This window comes from Citrus sinensis, chromosome 9 (assembly GCF_022201045.2).
Source record: "Citrus sinensis cultivar Valencia sweet orange chromosome 9, DVS_A1.0, whole genome shotgun sequence".
NCBI classification, from domain to species: domain Eukaryota; kingdom Viridiplantae; phylum Streptophyta; class Magnoliopsida; order Sapindales; family Rutaceae; genus Citrus; species Citrus sinensis.
In genome coordinates, this window is record NC_068564.1 from 29,701,677 (window position 1) to 29,719,256 (window position 17,580).

At 34.0% G+C, this 17,580-nt stretch overlaps 2 protein-coding genes and 2 long non-coding RNA genes across 7 annotated transcripts; 2 read left to right on the forward strand and 2 right to left on the reverse strand.

Moving 5' to 3' along the window:
• The first annotated feature begins 4,139 nt into the window (after positions 1-4,139).
• LOC102621932 (uncharacterized) lies at positions 4,140-5,081 on the forward strand. Its single transcript, XR_008051814.1, has 2 exons — positions 4,140-4,448; positions 4,743-5,081. It is a non-coding gene; the product is annotated as an uncharacterized LOC102621932 (long non-coding RNA).
• Positions 5,082-5,672: 591 nt separating this feature from the next.
• LOC102631147 (uncharacterized) lies at positions 5,673-6,678 on the reverse strand. The gene is made up of 2 exons (XR_370295.4): positions 6,278-6,678; positions 5,673-5,925 (listed from the first exon to the last, which is right to left on the reverse strand). It is a non-coding gene; the product is annotated as an uncharacterized LOC102631147 (long non-coding RNA).
• A 516-nt stretch (positions 6,679-7,194) lies between these two features.
• On the forward strand, positions 7,195-13,093 carry LOC102630644 (oligouridylate-binding protein 1-like). 3 transcript variants are annotated; one of them, XM_015529181.3, is made up of 12 exons: positions 7,195-7,472; positions 7,886-7,947; positions 8,182-8,284; positions 8,472-8,548; positions 8,641-8,702; positions 8,793-8,880; positions 9,005-9,080; positions 9,165-9,195; positions 9,932-10,051; positions 10,878-10,975; positions 11,637-11,810; positions 12,583-13,093. In XM_015529181.3, exons 1-12 carry the CDS (start codon positions 7,386-7,388, stop codon positions 12,856-12,858), a joined length of 1,254 nt encoding a protein of 417 aa, XP_015384667.1. In that variant the 5' UTR covers positions 7,195-7,385; the 3' UTR covers positions 12,859-13,093. The 3 variants fall into 3 exon arrangements, with proteins under 3 accessions (XP_015384667.1, XP_006474699.1, XP_006474698.1); XM_006474636.4 differs by having other exon boundaries at positions 10,893-10,975; XM_006474635.4 differs by having other exon boundaries at positions 7,197-7,472; positions 10,890-10,975.
• Positions 13,094-14,541: 1,448 nt separating this feature from the next.
• Positions 14,542-16,202, reverse strand: LOC102630338 (FCS-Like Zinc finger 14-like). 2 transcript variants are annotated; one of them, XM_052433518.1, is made up of 3 exons: positions 15,448-16,202; positions 15,195-15,337; positions 14,542-15,112 (listed from the first exon to the last, which is right to left on the reverse strand). In XM_052433518.1, exons 1-3 carry the CDS (start codon positions 15,993-15,995, stop codon positions 15,105-15,107), a joined length of 699 nt encoding a protein of 232 aa, XP_052289478.1. In that variant the 5' UTR covers positions 15,996-16,202; the 3' UTR covers positions 14,542-15,104. The 2 variants fall into 2 exon arrangements, with proteins under 2 accessions (XP_052289478.1, XP_006474697.1); XM_006474634.4 differs by having other exon boundaries at positions 14,542-15,337.
• Between the last annotated feature and the right edge of the window lie 1,378 nt (positions 16,203-17,580).

A 17,580-nucleotide genomic window follows, 5' to 3' on the forward strand; every position in this document is an offset into this window, starting at 1 on the left:
AACATTTAATAAACATTTTAAAATTATAACTTTGAGATAGAGCCACCAACAACAATACCAAACACACTAACATTACTCAGTAAGTAATAAAATTGGGCTATAACCCCTCCTCCAAATAGTCTCCAATAAAAAATTTAAGATTATCTACACCCACTTATATTCCACAAATTACCCTTCACAAATATTTCTACTTTTTTTGCTTCTTAATAGACCCAGTAATTATTCAAGTCAATGTGGGAGTTAAAATTTGATTGCATATGGTCTTGGTTGGAAAGTAAAAAACTATGGAAAGACAAAACATTAATCCAAAAGACTTTCAGACAACACCACAAAATTTTGAACTGAAAAATTACATGTTTAATGAATGTGTTACAAAAGATAAGGTGCATTCACACTCCCGTTGCCTTTTATCGAGGAGGAATTGGAGCACAATTTTGAAAAGAAGATTGAAGATGCACAAGACTTCATAATTGCAGAGAAGCAGTAGTAACCGAGAATGCGAGATTGGAGCTCGCCCACGTCGAATACAAAATAGAAGAGAGTGAAAATAAGCATTTTGTTAAGTTACAACTGCTGTAATTTGCGACCACTTCAAAATAATATAAACAGTTGTAATAGATGATGGGATCCGCATGATTTTTGAAGGGACTATAAGTTACAATAACTGTAACTTAGCAATACCCGTAAAAATAATTGTTTCTAAAAAATTATAATGAATGCTTAGAAATTAGATTAAAAATTTCTTATGCAAATTGAGCAGTTAGATGAGCGAGGACATGTGCTAATCCGTTAATGAGAGGGGGGTGTTTATTCAGAAAAAAAACGGTACGGAGGGTTATTTTTGGAATGAAAGGCTGTTTAATAATTTTAATTTTTTTAATGAGCTCTGTTTTAGACTTTTAGTTTTTAAAAATGGGGTGTTTATAAGTAGTTTTGCAGGGTGACAATAGTACTACCCCTCTGCTGAAAACAGTTTACACCAAGCCTGTTGGAGATATGTTTTCAGTAGCACCAGTCAGATCCACAACGGTGAGCAGGCCTGAATTGTCATAAGCCCATTGAGCAAATATTGATGGGATAGTAATATTTAATCCCTTAAAATATCTCACCAACTCCGACTGCTCAATTAACCGCATTAAAAATTTTAAAACTATTGTTCTCCCTTGATATACCCCTCTAATCCCTACTTTAAAGCGTTTAAAATCATTTAAAATAACATCTTCAAAGTTAATGTTTATGAACTTCTATACTTGATCGGATGTTTAGGAATATTAAAAAAAAAGATTTCTCTATGATGCCGTATGAATTTTTACAGCATTGATATTGGGATTAATATGGACCCTTAGATGTAAGAGTTTTAATTTGAATCGTTCATTTAATATAATAAATAATTAGATAATTAATTAAAATGTAACATGTAACTTACAGGTTGCGGGTAAACATTAATTTGTTAATTTTAAATTAATATTAATTTAGGAAAAAGTCACTCCCACCCCTAAGGTTTGCTTAAATAATCATACAGATCCCTTTAGTTTCATAAATGATCACACATATTTTCTTAGTTTCATAAATGATTATTATACCTTTTGATTAAAATAATTTTTTTAATGATTGATTAAAATAATCTAAATAAATATAAATATAGTAATAAGATAAAAATAATAAATAAATATCATATGATACAAATAAAATGTTATAATAAGTATAGTTGATAAAATAACGTGTACAATGAAAATTTTGCTAATATTAAGTTATTATTAGTCTATCTTGACGGATTAACTAAAATCTATTAATTCAAAAATTGATTTTAAGTTTGATATTAATGTAGACATAATTAAATAAGATTTTGTAAAAAATAATATAAATTTTATAAATCATTGTGAACTTATTGTGAATGTTAGGTATAATTATTTAATTTTAGTAGTATGTCAAATATATTTTAATATTAGTAAAATGAATATGACAAACTAATAATAAAAGAATATGAAAAATAAATAATGTTAAAATAATTTGTTTAGTATTGAAAATATTTTATACTTATTTAATATATTATATTTTTTAATTTAAGGAGTTATATATGATAATTTAAGTAAAATTTAGAGGTGTGGGTGGTCTTTTCCCTATTAATTTTAAAGCTAAATGATTAAAGGAATTCGCAGCTGGCATAAATATGAAACTCTAATTTTATCTACACATCATGAAACTTGAAAAAATCCAAACTAAAGCAAAATTGCAACATGGCCGACCAACCAATTTTTCATTACCAAAAGATATATGAAAGAAAACAGCACATGACATAAAAGATTCTGTATCTTACTCGCATTGCACCTTGCGTTGCCTCATGGTTCTCTTCCCTTTTACTTTTTCTCTATGGCTGGCAATTTGTGAGCCGCACGAGCCTCTAAACCGCCTGTAAAGGCACGTTATAGAATGATTGTAAGCAGCGTAGGACATACCTTAAACCATGGTTGCAAATACTCAAGGCAATAAATTGGCAATACAATAAAAATAGAGTTGTTACGTTATTAAAAAATTCTAATTTGAAAATACGATTAAAACTATAAAATGGATTCAAGAATAACTTACCGAAATATTTATTAAGAGAAATTTATCAAATCTCTTTCATCTAATCATTAGGAGATAAAGATAATATTAAAGAATCCAATTATAAAAATATGAACGTGAGAGATAAAGAGAGATTGTATTTTACTGTATCTCTATTTCTTTTTTATTTTAAATTTTAAATTACCTATTTTATGGGTTTATTAACCGGCTAACACAATTTTCAAATAATTAAAAATTTTGATTAATAAAAATAATATGTACCGTTGATTAGATCTAACGGTCTATATTTCTTACACTATTGATACCGTAAAAAAAATTACGGCATCATAAAGGGACCCTAAAAAAAAAGAACAAATAGATAGCAAATAAAATTTTCGGGTACGCTTATTGCCAATGGAAAAATGGAAACAAACCACCATAGAGAATAAATTGTTATTGAAAATCTTGTTCATATAGTTAGTTAGTTGATGAATACATCGTATCCATTTGCTTTGGCTGCTGCATACTAAAATAGATTAAAAAAAGGAAAATTATCTACCGTCCACCCATTTTTTCATTATTTTTTAAAAATATACAAATCTTTTTTTTTTTGCAGGCTCCACTGAAGTTAAATATTTTTTTCATTGGTCCACTCTTGTAATAACGCCGTTAGAACTTTACTGACATCATAAGGGTAAAATTGTCATTTCACAACGACATAGTGGTGGATAAGTGCAAAATAATATAATTTCAAGTGGAGTTCAGCAAAAACAAATTAAGAATTATGTATTTTTGAAAAAATACGAAAAAACAGGTGGTTGATGGATAATTTATCTTTTACATTTGAGGGTAAAAAAATTATTTAAATAATATTTCGTTACTTTTCTTAACGGTCTCCAAACGAAAGTAGAAAAGTGAGAAAAATATAATTTCAGGCGGATTCCAGAAAAAAAGAATTGTGTATTTTAAAAAAATTAGAAAAAATAAGTAGACGGTGGATAATTTAAAAAAAAAATTTCCCTCAAACATTAATGAAAATTCATCCATTTTGTTTCTGCATTTGTTTAAATGACCTTTTGCTATATAACAATTTGGACATAATAGATGAAAGAACGACGTAGAGGATTAGATAAGATTTGCAATTAAAAGAGACTCCATACAGGTACTAACAGGGAAGAGATGGGAGATGATGGCGGAAAGAGAAAAGAGGAGTTAAAAAAAAAGAATTTATAGTATAAACCATTTCATTTGATCTGTAAAATCTCAACCATTGATTTGTTTGAAGTGCGAGGACAAGAAATTGTGCAAAAACTTAAAAAAAGCTATTTATCCTTTTTAGTAATTTCCAATAAAGGTGAAATATATATATTAATTTAAAAATAATTATTGTGGGATGGTGTTAACTCGAAGGGTCAAATATCATGGATTCATGGCTCATATTTGAGGGTAAGCTTATGTTACATTTGGTGTAAGTAACATAAGTGAGGTGACCAATTAACTCACACAAGAGCAGCACGCGGCAGTAAGGGGCTCCATGAAAAACATGTTGAAATCGGTTGCAAACCAGTAGTAAAATGTGTCAACGGTAGAGTCAATCCTATCCATTCCTTATAATAGCCGGTTGAAGATTAGGTAAGCATATCACTGAAAATTTCGAAAAGAAAATAAAATTTGGAATTAAAAAATTTTATATGGCTTTCAACAATTCAGAATCCATAATCTCATTATCCGTTTATTGAAGGAAGCAACAGCTCTCCTCTGAAACTTAATCTGTGAAATATCCAAACAATTTTATAATGGAAATTATTGAATAAAGGCTAAAAAGGGGGGGGGGGGACAAATTATTTCGGAGTTCTGTCTATTATTACTACATAGAGAAATGACGGGGAGCTGCGGTTTCAGAGGTGAGGGAGTGTTTCGAAAATTTTATAATTTGTTTCGTTATTCGATTTTATTATTATTATTATTAATTTTTTTTTTTTGGAGTAATGAAATATAATTTATGTGAGCGTAGTGTATACATATGTTATAAAACTTGATTACCCATGTTTGATTTCTTGACTGTACCGGATACCTCAGGTTGCAGTTAAATCGCCTTCCATGTGTATATGATGAAATGCCTCTTAGACATAGCAGCTGCCCCTGTTTCTCTGCTTTTTATCATATGCTTATTATGCATGGTTTGGTTCTTGTTACAGAAATATGATCGCAATTGCAATTGCGCTTCCTTTAAGAGAGAAATGGTATCGTGCTTTCCTTCAATGCCGAAGAAGTTGGCAATGACTGTGGGATACTTCATTGCCGGGGCTGCCCTTTTTGTTGTTGGCATGCATTTGTCTTATGTCAATGTTGCTCCTCAACAAGCAAGAATTAAGACTTGCAATGATTTTGTTAAAGAACGGTTAAGAAAAAAGTATGGCAAGCCCTAAAACTACAAGAAGCTCATCATGCCCTTGTTTCAGTAACAAATTCCTATGTTACTCTTCCCCCATTCCTACGTCTAAGAAATGAACTCGAATAAAATGGCATTTACACGTTCGCGTTTTTTTTTTTTTCCTTTTTGGTTTTGTTTTAACGCTGATGTATTAATTATGAAATACATGTTCTTGTTTCAGTAACCAATTACTGTTGCTTGTTATTTCAATAAGCTGCAACAGCTTGCTTTTTTATCATCCCGATGAGCTTCCTCGATACATACTTTGATTGTTCTTGTGATAGCAAATTCGCGGATCGTGATTTTTGCTCATCTATTACCACAACATATGGTGCACACATGGGAAAAGGTCAAGAAACTAGATTCCATGTAGAGAGAATCCTTTCACACAAACTTCAGACCAACAAAAATAATGTTATAGAAAAGATGTTAGAAAACAATTTTTACATGAAACTAATTCCAAACAAAATACATTAACCCAGTTATTTGTATATCTGGGGATGGCCTTGCCCATAACTAGTACCTAAAATGGTTGTGTTATTATATTGCGTAGGCGTAGGTATATCAGGTTCATATTCGGTATGGAATTAATACATCAACTTTAAGCAATAACCATTAAGGCATTAACTACCAAATTCATTGATCACGCAAACAGAATCAAGAAAAAGAATCATGAAAAATGTAGAGGAACGGAAGAAATTCTAAGACAGGCACTGGTAACATTCAAAAACGAAACGTAGCAATAACACAAGTGAGAAATCCAGGTTCAACTGCTGATATCATCTCAACTCTCTTAACTTAATTAAGACTAAAAATAAGAACACAAGGCAAAACTAGAAATTCCAGTATGGAGTTTCAATAAACAAAAATTTAAGCAGCACCAGCACCCCTGCCCTTCTTCCCCTGTATCTTCTTCATGTAGAATTCCAGCTCTTTCTCCAAGATATCTGTCGGAAATGAAAAAGCCCATCAATGCAAGAAAAAAGAAAGCAAATATTACCATTATACTCTTATACTGTCTTGTTCTCCTGTATCTATCCAATAACTACCATGGAAATAAACAAAAACAAGGAACAACTTTGATGGTCTCCAAAGCAAATCTTAAGGTGTTTAATGTCTTAAAAAAAAGACTTCTAGCAATTGTCCAATACCCATTACGAGGCAAAGGAAAGGAACGGATATATATATCCAGCTTCAACAACATGAAAGTCCAGGCATGATGGTGTATGTTGAATACTTCCATTTTTGGGGCCTTCAACAAATCTTGAAAACTAAAAAGCAATAAAAGGGGTCACATACCCATCAGCACGTCCACAGTGGCCAGGCGGAGATGAGACACAAGCTAACAAACGACCACTACCAAACTGCTCCTCAATATGTGGGTCAAGCGTGCGATCTTTTTTACGCTTCTCAAGCTTTCTCAAGACATGGTTGCTCTTCTTTGCCTCATCAGTGGCAGGAGCCTCACCTTCCTATCCTCCAGTGAAACGAGACAAGTTAAATATTTAAGTAGTAATCTCGCAATCAATTTGTGAATCTGCAAAATTAAATGAGAAAATTGATAACATCGTTTGGTGCTGCTCTTATTTTCCCCTCTTTGAAAACTTAATTACTGTACTTTTTGCCTCTTGAATTTTTTGCATACCCAGTACCCGCTCATCACTCTTCTTTTCCCTCTATAATTTCATTACCGAGTAACCCCTTAACTACATTATTCCATAACTGTATTGGCAAGTTGCCCATCCTTTATTATAAGGCTAATGCTAAGTTACATGCATGTACCTTACACCCCTCTCACATAAATAGTGAATGATGTGGGTCCACTCATTATTCATGTGAGAGGGTTGTAAGGTACATGCATGTAACTTAGAGAGATCCTTATTATAATAATCATTTTACCACCTATACCTGTAACTGATTTTGTGTTAAATTTCTTTACAGCCGTTGGATCTAAAAGTTAACAAATCCAACTATCCATTTTGTCGGGCTGTTATTTACAGCAAATGTAACATAAGCGCTGCCCATATTTGATCCCTCTCCACTTCGTACGTAATTAAATAAACCAGGTATACAAAAGAAGTACGCACGGGTTTTGCACAAAGAGCTTACGAGCCGGCCCAATAAAATGTAGGCCCAAAATCATAATTTTGCATTCAGTTTTATGAATTAAAAGAATATATTTAGAAGCAAAGACAATAAAATCCGGGAGAGAAGCCTGAATCAATATCCTTTAATTCAGTCACCGTCAATTTATTTTTATCCTCTTGGTTTTGATTCTCTCCCTCTCCTTCGAGGGCTTTCTTTTTTCTTTTTCTTTTTTTTTTCTTTTTTTCTTTTTTTTTTTGGGTCTTATTTTGATTTATTTGATCCTTTTTAATATTTCCTTCACAATCACAATTAGAAGTCGATGCAGCAGCATAGGCTGAAGCAACAAACAATGATGCAGCAGCAGTCTTTATACCAATACCATCCCAGTCTCTTAGCTGCTCCTCAGGTTCTTTCGATTTATTTATTTATTTTTCACTTCCGTTTACAATTTATTTTTGTTTTCCTTAATAATTTATCTGATTAATTATTAAAATTTAGTAGACTGTATGATGATGAATACTTCGAAAGGACTGATATTTGTGGCGGGATATATTTAATATATACGTTTGACTATAATTTGAACGATTATGTATTAGAGGTACTTTTAACCGTAATTTAGACTAGAATTAGTTTCTGGTTGTTTATTATTATTATTATTATTATTATTATTTTGGTTGAGGGTGAAGGATGGTGTTTGTTGTGATTATGTAATGTTGTAAGCCTAGGTTATTCTGTGGCTTTTGTTTGTGTATTTGTCACTACAAAGAGAGATTTGGGAAATTTTATTTATTTGTTTATTTACATATTTATATTTTGCAGATAGAGCCTATCTTGAGTGGAAATCTGCCTCCGCGATTTGATGCAAGTACATGCCGCAGCGTGTGAGTTTTTTTAACTTGGCATTTCTTTTTCCTTTTGGGGAAATTCCAACTGTTTCACCTATGAGATTGCGTTTCTGTAGATTTATTATTATTTCTTTATCTATTTTTTATGTATTCTTGCTTTGTTCAATAATTTGCTCTTGTATGCTCAGTACCTCTTTTTCTTTTAATTTTTTTTTTTCATGTCCATGTCTACTGGTAAAAATAATTATTCCCCATTTATGAGATATGCAGGTATGTTGGAAACATTCATCCTCAGGTTACAAATGCCCTGCTTCAAGAGGTTTTTTCAAGTACCGGTCCCCTTGAAGGATGCAAGCTCATTAAAAAAGATAAGGTATTTTCTGTGTGGCAATACTGGGACCTTTTGCCATCTTTTGATTGCTATGAGAGGGTTTTGTAGACTATTTCAAGTTTAGGCAATTGTGCACCATGCTTATTGCTTTACTTGATATCTTAGCTTCTGTGTTATTTTTTTAAATCTTATTATTAATGTGACGGTGTCACATTTCTTTTTTGTGCAGTCATCCTATGGCTTTGTGGACTACTTTGATCGCAGATCAGCTGCCCTTGCAATTGTGACTCTTAATGGAAGGCACATGTAAGTAACATTTCTTCGGAGTTACGGCTGGATTTTGCCCTGTTCTATGTCTTAATCTGGACTTTTTTTTCTCTAATTATTTTGGGGGGCAGATTTGGACAACCTATTAAAGTAAACTGGGCTTATGCTAGCAGCCAGAGAGAGGACACATCAGGTATCCTCCACATGTAACCCATGTTTGTTAATCGATTGTTGTGTGCAGATTATCCCCAAAAACTTATGTTAGTTTCTCTATGTGGTTCAGGTCATTTCAACGTTTTTGTTGGTGATCTTAGCCCTGAAGTAACAGATGCTACTTTGTTTGCGTGCTTCTCTGTGTTTCCTACTTGTTCGTAAGTTCTGATTTCTTCATTAGCTTACTCATGCCATCCTTGCTATTGGTATTGATCTTTGATTCTTGTTGTTTTAGTTGCTTACTTAAAGATTGGAAGATTGATTTGGTCAAGTTGATTATAGGGATGCAAGGGTTATGTGGGACCAAAAGACTGGGCGTTCAAGGGGTTTTGGGTTTGTTTCTTTTCGGAATCAGGAGGTACCTTAAATGCTTGACTCAAGTGTTTCTGGTTTGGCCTTTCTTTCTTTGTCATCTGATGGTAACAATCTCCTTCTTGTCCAGGATGCCCAAAGTGCAATAAATGACTTAAATGGTATGGGATTTTTTGTCGCTTTGATGCAGTTTCATTCTTTATTTTTTTGCCTTTAAAATTTAAATTACCTTTCAAATGAATCTTTTTTTTGTTGTCGTTGGGGGGGGGGGGGGGGGGGTTGGGTAATCACTTGTTTTATAGTAGTTCAGCTGCACTAAGGAATGTAATGAAAAATAGCGTTGGAAGAAAGTGTTTGGGAACTAGTGAGATCTTTTGGTGTGGTACAAGAGGGCTTCAAATCAAATTCCATTTATTTTAGTATTAGGGTGGGGTTTGGTTTACTCTTGAAGGAGATTAGGGTTAAGGTTGTAAAATAAAAAAGAAAAGTGGCGTTGTAAGGTGGGAGATATGCATAACATGACTTGTGTTGTTAGTGATTGAGTTGATGATAAACTGATCGAAAGAAATATCTTCACAAATTCACAGGAAAAGTTTTGAGACAAAGCACTGATATAAATTGTTTTTTCCCCTTTTGGACAATGTGATAAAATAGTTGTTAGGATGGTATGGCAGGAGGGGGTGACTTGGTTGGACCATAGTTTTACAGGTTAAATGAGTGCTTGGATCATGCATTGAAAATTGAAATCTTGGAATGCCTTTTTCTAACATGAAAACAGAATACACATGTATCCCCTTGTCCAAACAAGAAATTAGATTTATTCGGCAGGTATCATTAAAAACTTTTCATCCTAATCAGTTTGAATTCTAATAACTTTGTACTTTCCTAATATTTCAGGGAAGTGGCTTGGTAATAGACAGATTCGGTGCAACTGGGCTGCAAAAGGTGCTACCTCTGGTGATGAAAAGCAAAGTTCAGATTTCAAAAGTGTTGTAGAGCTTACAAATGGAACATCTGGTGAGTTTATTTCTAAGTTTTATGGTTATACGATGTGGTTACATGTTTTTAGAAGTTGTAAAATGTTCTTTGGCATCTATTTTCAAGGATTTTCTGGGCATGAAGTTAAATTATTTTGATCGGAATTTGGAAATAAGATGTCATTCTTCTAATTTCTCCCCTTTTTTGGAAAACATATATATTTTTTTCTGATTTATTGTTTTCTAAAATCAAGAGCGTTCTGTTGTGGCAAGTCAAATTGGTCCCCTGATGGCCTAATAAGGTGATCCTGAAACTTTTTTGTTATTATCTAAACCACGTAATTCGGTGCATTTTCTTTGATTTTTCTTGCGCAATTAATTTTAAGTCATACAACATATTGTAAATGCTGGTCGGTTAAACTGGTAAAACCCATTTTGGCAGTACAAGAGGTGTGGGGTTCAAATCCCGTGCAAGCCATGATTGAGAAGAGTTTTGCTTTATGTAATTTTTAAAAGTAATTTTTATTTATGTATAAATAAAAAGAAGTCATGCAGCATGTTTTCTGTCTAAGCATTATCTCCCTATATGGATTTTGAGATGTGATCTCTTATATATTTATATACTTTCACATTAAGCTTACATTACATTTTGCAAGAATCAGCATTTTTTCATGGAGTTGATGTGAATCCTGGAGCTAATATCTTTATTTGATCGTACTTTAAACCCATTACTGCTATTGTTGTGATATTTAATTCTCTGGCTTAAATTAGGTTTCCTCTTTAAATTGAATCCTAGAGATTTGGACTTTGCATATCTTATTACCATGTTAAATCTTATGTGTTGTTAATATTTCTAAATCTTTTAGTTCTATTTGCAGAAGATGGTCAAGAGAAGAGCAATGAGGACGCTCCGGAGAACAATCCTCAGTATACAACTGTTTATGTTGGCAATCTTTCTTCAGAGGCAAGAACTTATTCCTTGAGCTAACTCGTAGTCATGACTGTCAGTTTCTTCCTTGATCTTGCTTATCTGCACAGAAGCTTCCAATGTCTGCATGTGGTGGGACATTCGGATAAGTTGGTCTTGCTGGCTGTACCTACCTATTAGATTTCATCTCACGGGCATGTCACACCGATGCATCCAGAAACTAGCACAGATTTCGTCAACAGAATTGTTTGGCTTTGCTCTCAGATGATTAGTTCAAATTTACCAGAGCCATTAGATTACTGAATAAGTTAGTCACATTAAAATAACATCTGTTACGTGCTGGATTGTTCTTTCGGTGGTTTAGATTAGATTTGACTCTGGAGACATCAGATTAATAGGAAGCCTATCCTGTGTATGAAGCTGTGGGTGATATGGCATGTTAAATGGCTGAAATTGACCTAGTATTGCTTGTAATAGAATGGTGCCCTTTTTGTTCTATTATAATTTATTCACTTCAATTATATTTTTCATTTAGCTTGATTAATTTGACCTTTTGTAAAATGAGATCTAGAAAAGCTCTATCCGTTTATAGTATTTCCTAATGCACTGGAGATAATAAAATTGAATCATTATTCTGTCAGTTCAATAGTTCAGAAACACAGAGAGTTTCTGCTTCTGATTATTCAGTAATTTGCAGGTTACCTCAGTTGATCTCCACCGACATTTTCATGCTCTTTGTGTTGGAACAATTGAAGATGTTCGGGTACAGCGAGACAAGGGTTTCGGGTTTGTGAGATACTCTACACATCCTGAAGCTGCCCTGGCTATTCAGATGGGTAATGCTCGGATTCTCTGCGGCAAACCAATTAAGGTACTTTCTTATGGAATTATTTTATTTCTTAATATAAAAATGTGGTGTTTAGTTTAACTGTTCAAATAGTTGTAGAAGTGTAATCTAATTGAATGACATGGTGTAAGCCTCATTGCAGATTGTAGTTTCAGCTGATTTTGGTGTGTGTTATGCTACTTTAGTAGTGATGAACACCAGTGAAATGGCATTCCTAGATGTTTTATCTCTAATCTTGCCTGTTGTCAATCTTGTCAGAATCTTATTGAGGGAATATCAAATTTCTGTTATGTAGGGCAGTTAGTGCTGAAATAACAAATAACACGTTGCTTAACTAAGTTTGGAGTTTTTTTAATAGTGTGCTGTAATTTTGAAATTTTGAAAAATGCTTAATGGTCTTCATTAATGGTAGGATGTTAGAAGGGTGGCTTTTAAACAAACAAGTGATGTTTCAATTGCTCATGTTTAAGATTTGATTTTGCCTCTGAACATGGTTCTACTGATATTGTACTTGGTGAAATTATAGGCTTAAATCATATTGCATGTGGCATTTATTTAATGTATCATTCCACAATTTTTGTTGTTTTACTGCATGTGGTTTAACATCATGTTTTTTAAATCAATTTTTAAAAAGTGTAGAAGCAAGGGAATCATTTTCAAGCGAATGCAAACATTTGCCGTTATTTTATACTCGAGTAGACATGGTTATTTTCAAGAAAATGCAAACGATTGCAGTACATCTTATATGGTCCTGATGTATACCATGGCATAATCATTCAATATATCTGTATTGCAGTGTTCGTGGGGAAGTAAACCAACTCCCCCAGGAACAAGCTCTACTCCTCTTCCTCCACCTCCTGCACCACATTTGCCAGGTTTCTCAGCCACAGACCTTGCTGCCTATGAGCGACAGATAGCATTAAGCAAAATAGCTGGGGCACAGGCCCTAATGCATCCGCAGGCACAGCATGCCCTTAAGCTGGGAATGGGTGCTGCTGGGGCTAGTCAAGCAATCTATGACAGTAGTGGGTTCCAGAACGTCGCAACAACCCAGCAGCTTATGTACTATTAGAAATCATGAGATGGGAACTCGCTATGACACATTAGAGGGAGTAATAAGTCTTTAGAGAATCGTAGGATGATGCTACCATTTTGTTTTTCTAATTTCTTACTTATGCTTTTGTAAGATGGATGTATTTCTGTTGCATATTTGTTGTATGTAGGGGTAGTGTTCTGTTTCTGTTTAGTAATTTTATCAAATAAACTGTGTATCTTAACGTAATTGGAATTGGTTTTGGTTTTCAACATTTATCATCTCGGCATATAATATTTCCTACATCTGATGTTTTGCTCGTTTCTCGAATTGATAGCCAACAGCGTAATGCTTGCTTGCCACCCCATCTGAAAGACATGAATGGTTGGAAAATATGGGGCAAGTTACTGGGTAAATCTCTAACTCAAATAATTTTTGTTATTTGTCTATAGAAAAATCGGAGGATGAATTTGGCCCTTCAAGTTTTAAGCAAAGCTGTAAGCCTGTGACTGATTATTGGTCCAATAGAGAGTTGTCAGATATGTGGGGTGGCGATTTTGTGTTATTTGCTGCCAAATGAAGAGCCAGTAAAATTTGATACGATCCGATTATCTAATAAGAACACGACATAAATAAATGGGTATGGGTCGTCGAATTTAACACGATTATTAAATAAATTGAGTTTGGGTTAACACAATTTTTTTTTCGTGTCAGGTTAGACTTAAAATTTTTGATTCATTTACCCAATCAATGGTCTAATTATATTTTCTATTTTAAAATAATTTATAGATTCTTGTCATCAAAACTCAAATATTAGAGATGATTTTTTTTAAAGGATGAATATAAATACAATGTTTTATTTATAAAATTTTAAATACATTTGGAGCTTCAATAGTGTAAATGTGTAAAATATTGGTATATATGTATATTTTATAATATTGATATATAATATTATTTACATTTATATAATTAAAACCCCAATAGTGTAAATGTGTATAATTAAAACTGCAATAGTATAAATGTGTAATTTTTAGTAGATATGTATATTTTATAATATCGATAAATTATGTATGTATGTATAACATCGTGTAAATATTTAATATAACTTTTGTTTAATATATAGACATTAAACGAGTTATTAGGTAACCCGATTATTTTTTGTGGCGGATTTGAATCTTAATATTTTGACACGATTATTAAATGGGTCAAATTTGAATCGACCTAAATTTGGCACGACACGAACACAACCAATACCCATTTTACCAGCTGTAGCCAAATGCCTGTAACTGTTCTTTCTTTGGCATAAACCGTGATGGATTAAGTGGTCCTATAGAGAGAATAGACAGGATTTCTAACGAGTGGGATGTTGTGTTTTCTTCTGCCTGCCATATGCTTGTAATCGTGCGTTTTTGGCTTAAATTTCGTATATGTCACTTATTTTTGTGGCTTTCGGAAATTCCCGTGCGCTATACGTTGGTTAATTCCATTTTTACCGGTTCACTCACACATGGAAGTTGTGAATAAAATTGGAGACTTCCACGAATTCACTGAAGACACAGGAGATTTTTATTTGTGCTTTGGTCCAAACAAATCCAACCAAGCTTTTAAGTGTCGGTATGTAATTAGTTATCAGACTCAGTGCAGTGAGCATATTCTGTCGCCAAATAAGACCTGAAGAAGGGCATATCAACACCATTGACTATTGAATACGTAAATGAAAGATTTTCGACAATAATAAATTATTAATATATTCCATTTCCCATAACACGTTGTTAATTCTTCTGAAGGAAGGATTCTGAACTTTAATAAGTTTTTGATACACAACGTTGAAGGACATCGGACATGCCATGAGCTCTTTGAACCTGATGATGGTCCAGTTAAAACATACACAATCAGATATATATATTTTTTTTCCTTCCGAATTTAAAGCAAATAACATGTATAGAGTATCCTTGTACGCAACTCTCACTAAACAATTCCTTCGCCTCTAATCTCCGGCCATCAGATGGCCTCCAAGTACAACCAAAAAAAGAGATATCACACATGGTAATCCCATTACAGCGTAAGCTTTACACCTACACCCTCCGAAATCCGAAACTCTTCGTTTTATTTACCCTTTTTTTTTTCCCAATTCTTGACTCAAAATTCTCATTACGTAAGTATCGCAAAACCTCCTCGTATAGATAAGTGGAAGCAGCCTTGTATGTGTATGTCTATATATATATATATATATATATATATATATATAAGTAGACGATATCACACCATCCGGAATCTGGGGAACCCTAGCTTGCTGCCACCAAAACGTGTACTCTATAAACTAACTCTACCGAAAACTCGAAAAGAGTCTTTAATGAATTAAATTGCAAGAATACCAGTTGAAAATATGTGATCCCTTGTGTAAGGCGAACTTGCAACATCTGCAGTTCTTGGAGCATCAGCTCTGCATTGTTCTTTCCTCTCGTCCATCATTATTTGCGTGGACCGACACTCGTTACTGCAAAACGCCTTCTCCCCTCTGTAATATATCAAATAACACGAGATTCATCATCAAAATTTTGTGCAACCAAACAAATTAACGACCAGACCCAGCTTTTTATTTCGAAAAGAGAAAACCAATTCAATTACCTGTACATGTATATATCTCTGCCGTGCAGCTTTTTCTGGCACAAATGGCATGAACTGAGAAAATCCGAAGTGGGGTAGTAATAAGCAGCCGACACATCAGCTTCCGCAAATCTTGCAGATGATTCTTTAACGGCGGTAACAGAGCCATCGTAATAGACTCGAGTGACAGACTTGTTATTAGGCCCATGACAGGTCACATAAGTGTAATCCTCCAAGCTCTCAATCTCCAAATCCTGACAACATCTCTCACAATTCTTGCCTGAGCTAACAGGAATTGGAGGGCTGATTGATTTGTTATTATTACTACATACGGCAAATTTAGCCAAAATTTCGTGCCCACAAGCGGTATTAGACTTTTCTAGTGCTGCCACTATGCCCAACCCAACCCCACCTGCATCATAACATCTTAGACCACATCTCGGTGACTGAATTTTTAAGTCCAGTGGACCTCTCGGGCTTGTGCCCACGTCCGAAAACCCGGCACGGTTGCCGGAAACCAATAAAGCCGATAATTTTCCGATCACCGGGCGAGGTCTGTTGCCCAACATGATGACTACAACTGGTAATAGTGTTATGCAGCTTGGGAGATTTGAGTAGTAACAAATTGGAGATTGGAGATTGGAGATTGGAGATATATATTATTAAGGCGGAACCACTAGCAATAATGTATGTATGATAATGGAGTGGGTGGAGTTAGCCCATAGGTTTTGGTTTGGAATTATATCATATGGGTGATGATTGCTATAAGAAACCAACATGCATATCAAACTCAATTATTAAAATGGGATTGCCAAGAAGATGATTTTTCTATTTTCTAAATGGTGGGGTCCGTGGGGTCATCCTTTTTTATTACTGTCGTTTTGCAATGATCGAGACTCGGTATTTGGATCTGGCCTACCTTTCGCCACTGGTGCGGTGTTGTTCGCGCATAATAATAATAATAATAAAAGAGATTCCATGAGCACTACTAGCTCTGGCTCTGCCACCGTTGGCTTTCGGGTACGTGGCGAAGATCTATTAGAGATGGTGATTTGCAATTATTACTAAAACCACCATGAATTTGGGTTAGCCCACTGAAAAATATGGGCCCAATTGAAAGCGATGTGCCTCCCCTGGCCCACTTAATATAAGATTGCCTGTGTTCTCAATTACTCCATTGACCCGTACTTAAAATCCTTCTTTCCTTATTTCTCTTCTTTTTTCCTTATTTTTCCAATATTTTAAAATTAAAGAATTTATCTGTGTCCATCCAACTTTTTACATGGAAAGTCACCACTTTTAAATTCTTTATCTCAAATTTCATCTCAATAAAATTTATAATCTTATATTTTAGTAAAATTGTTTGTAACTTCCAAATATGTCTAAAGTTGTAATTTACTCCACATAATCATCTTTTTTTTTCTTTGAAAGATGGAATATTTTTCAAACTGAATAGAAAAATCTAGGTTTTGGAGATTCTCAAATGAAAAAAGCAAATATAAACGCCTTTTCACTTTATTTTCTCTCTTTTTCCTTTCAAGGACACGACTTGTTCACTGTGATAAAGAGGGGAAAGAGGAAAAGAAAAGAGAAAGTGAATGAAGGGCATTTAGGTAATTCGAGCAAAAAGGTAGCGGGTCGATCCGTCTCCGTCCGCCCACGGAATGATGTGTAATTTTGTCAAAACAAAAGGGGCCCTCGATGGGCTCAGGATAACGTTACATAATTAACAAGGCAAAGCGACCGAGGCAACTCTTCACATGTGCGCGCCTATACGTGTCGTCCTATGATTCGTCCATCTGATGAGGGCCACGTGAACTGGACTTTAACTTTTAGGCCGAGTCCAGCCCAATATGACATTGACACCTAATTCGTTCGTTTTTATCATTTATGCTCGGGAGTCAAGACCCCAGTTGTTGACGCCTGTGCTTGACCTGCCCCTTTTAATTTTATTATATTTATTTTTCATTATTTTAATTTATATAGTTTTTATTAAGGAAGTTTTTACATTTTTGAGGTGGCAAGATGTTGACGCACCTTTGATATGTTCATAGTTTTTTAAAATTTTTTTGCTGAAAGTGAAATCACTTTTGTCTTTTAGAGGTGTCACTTAAACCATAGTTACTTTTTAATTGGATTTTTGTAATTATCTTT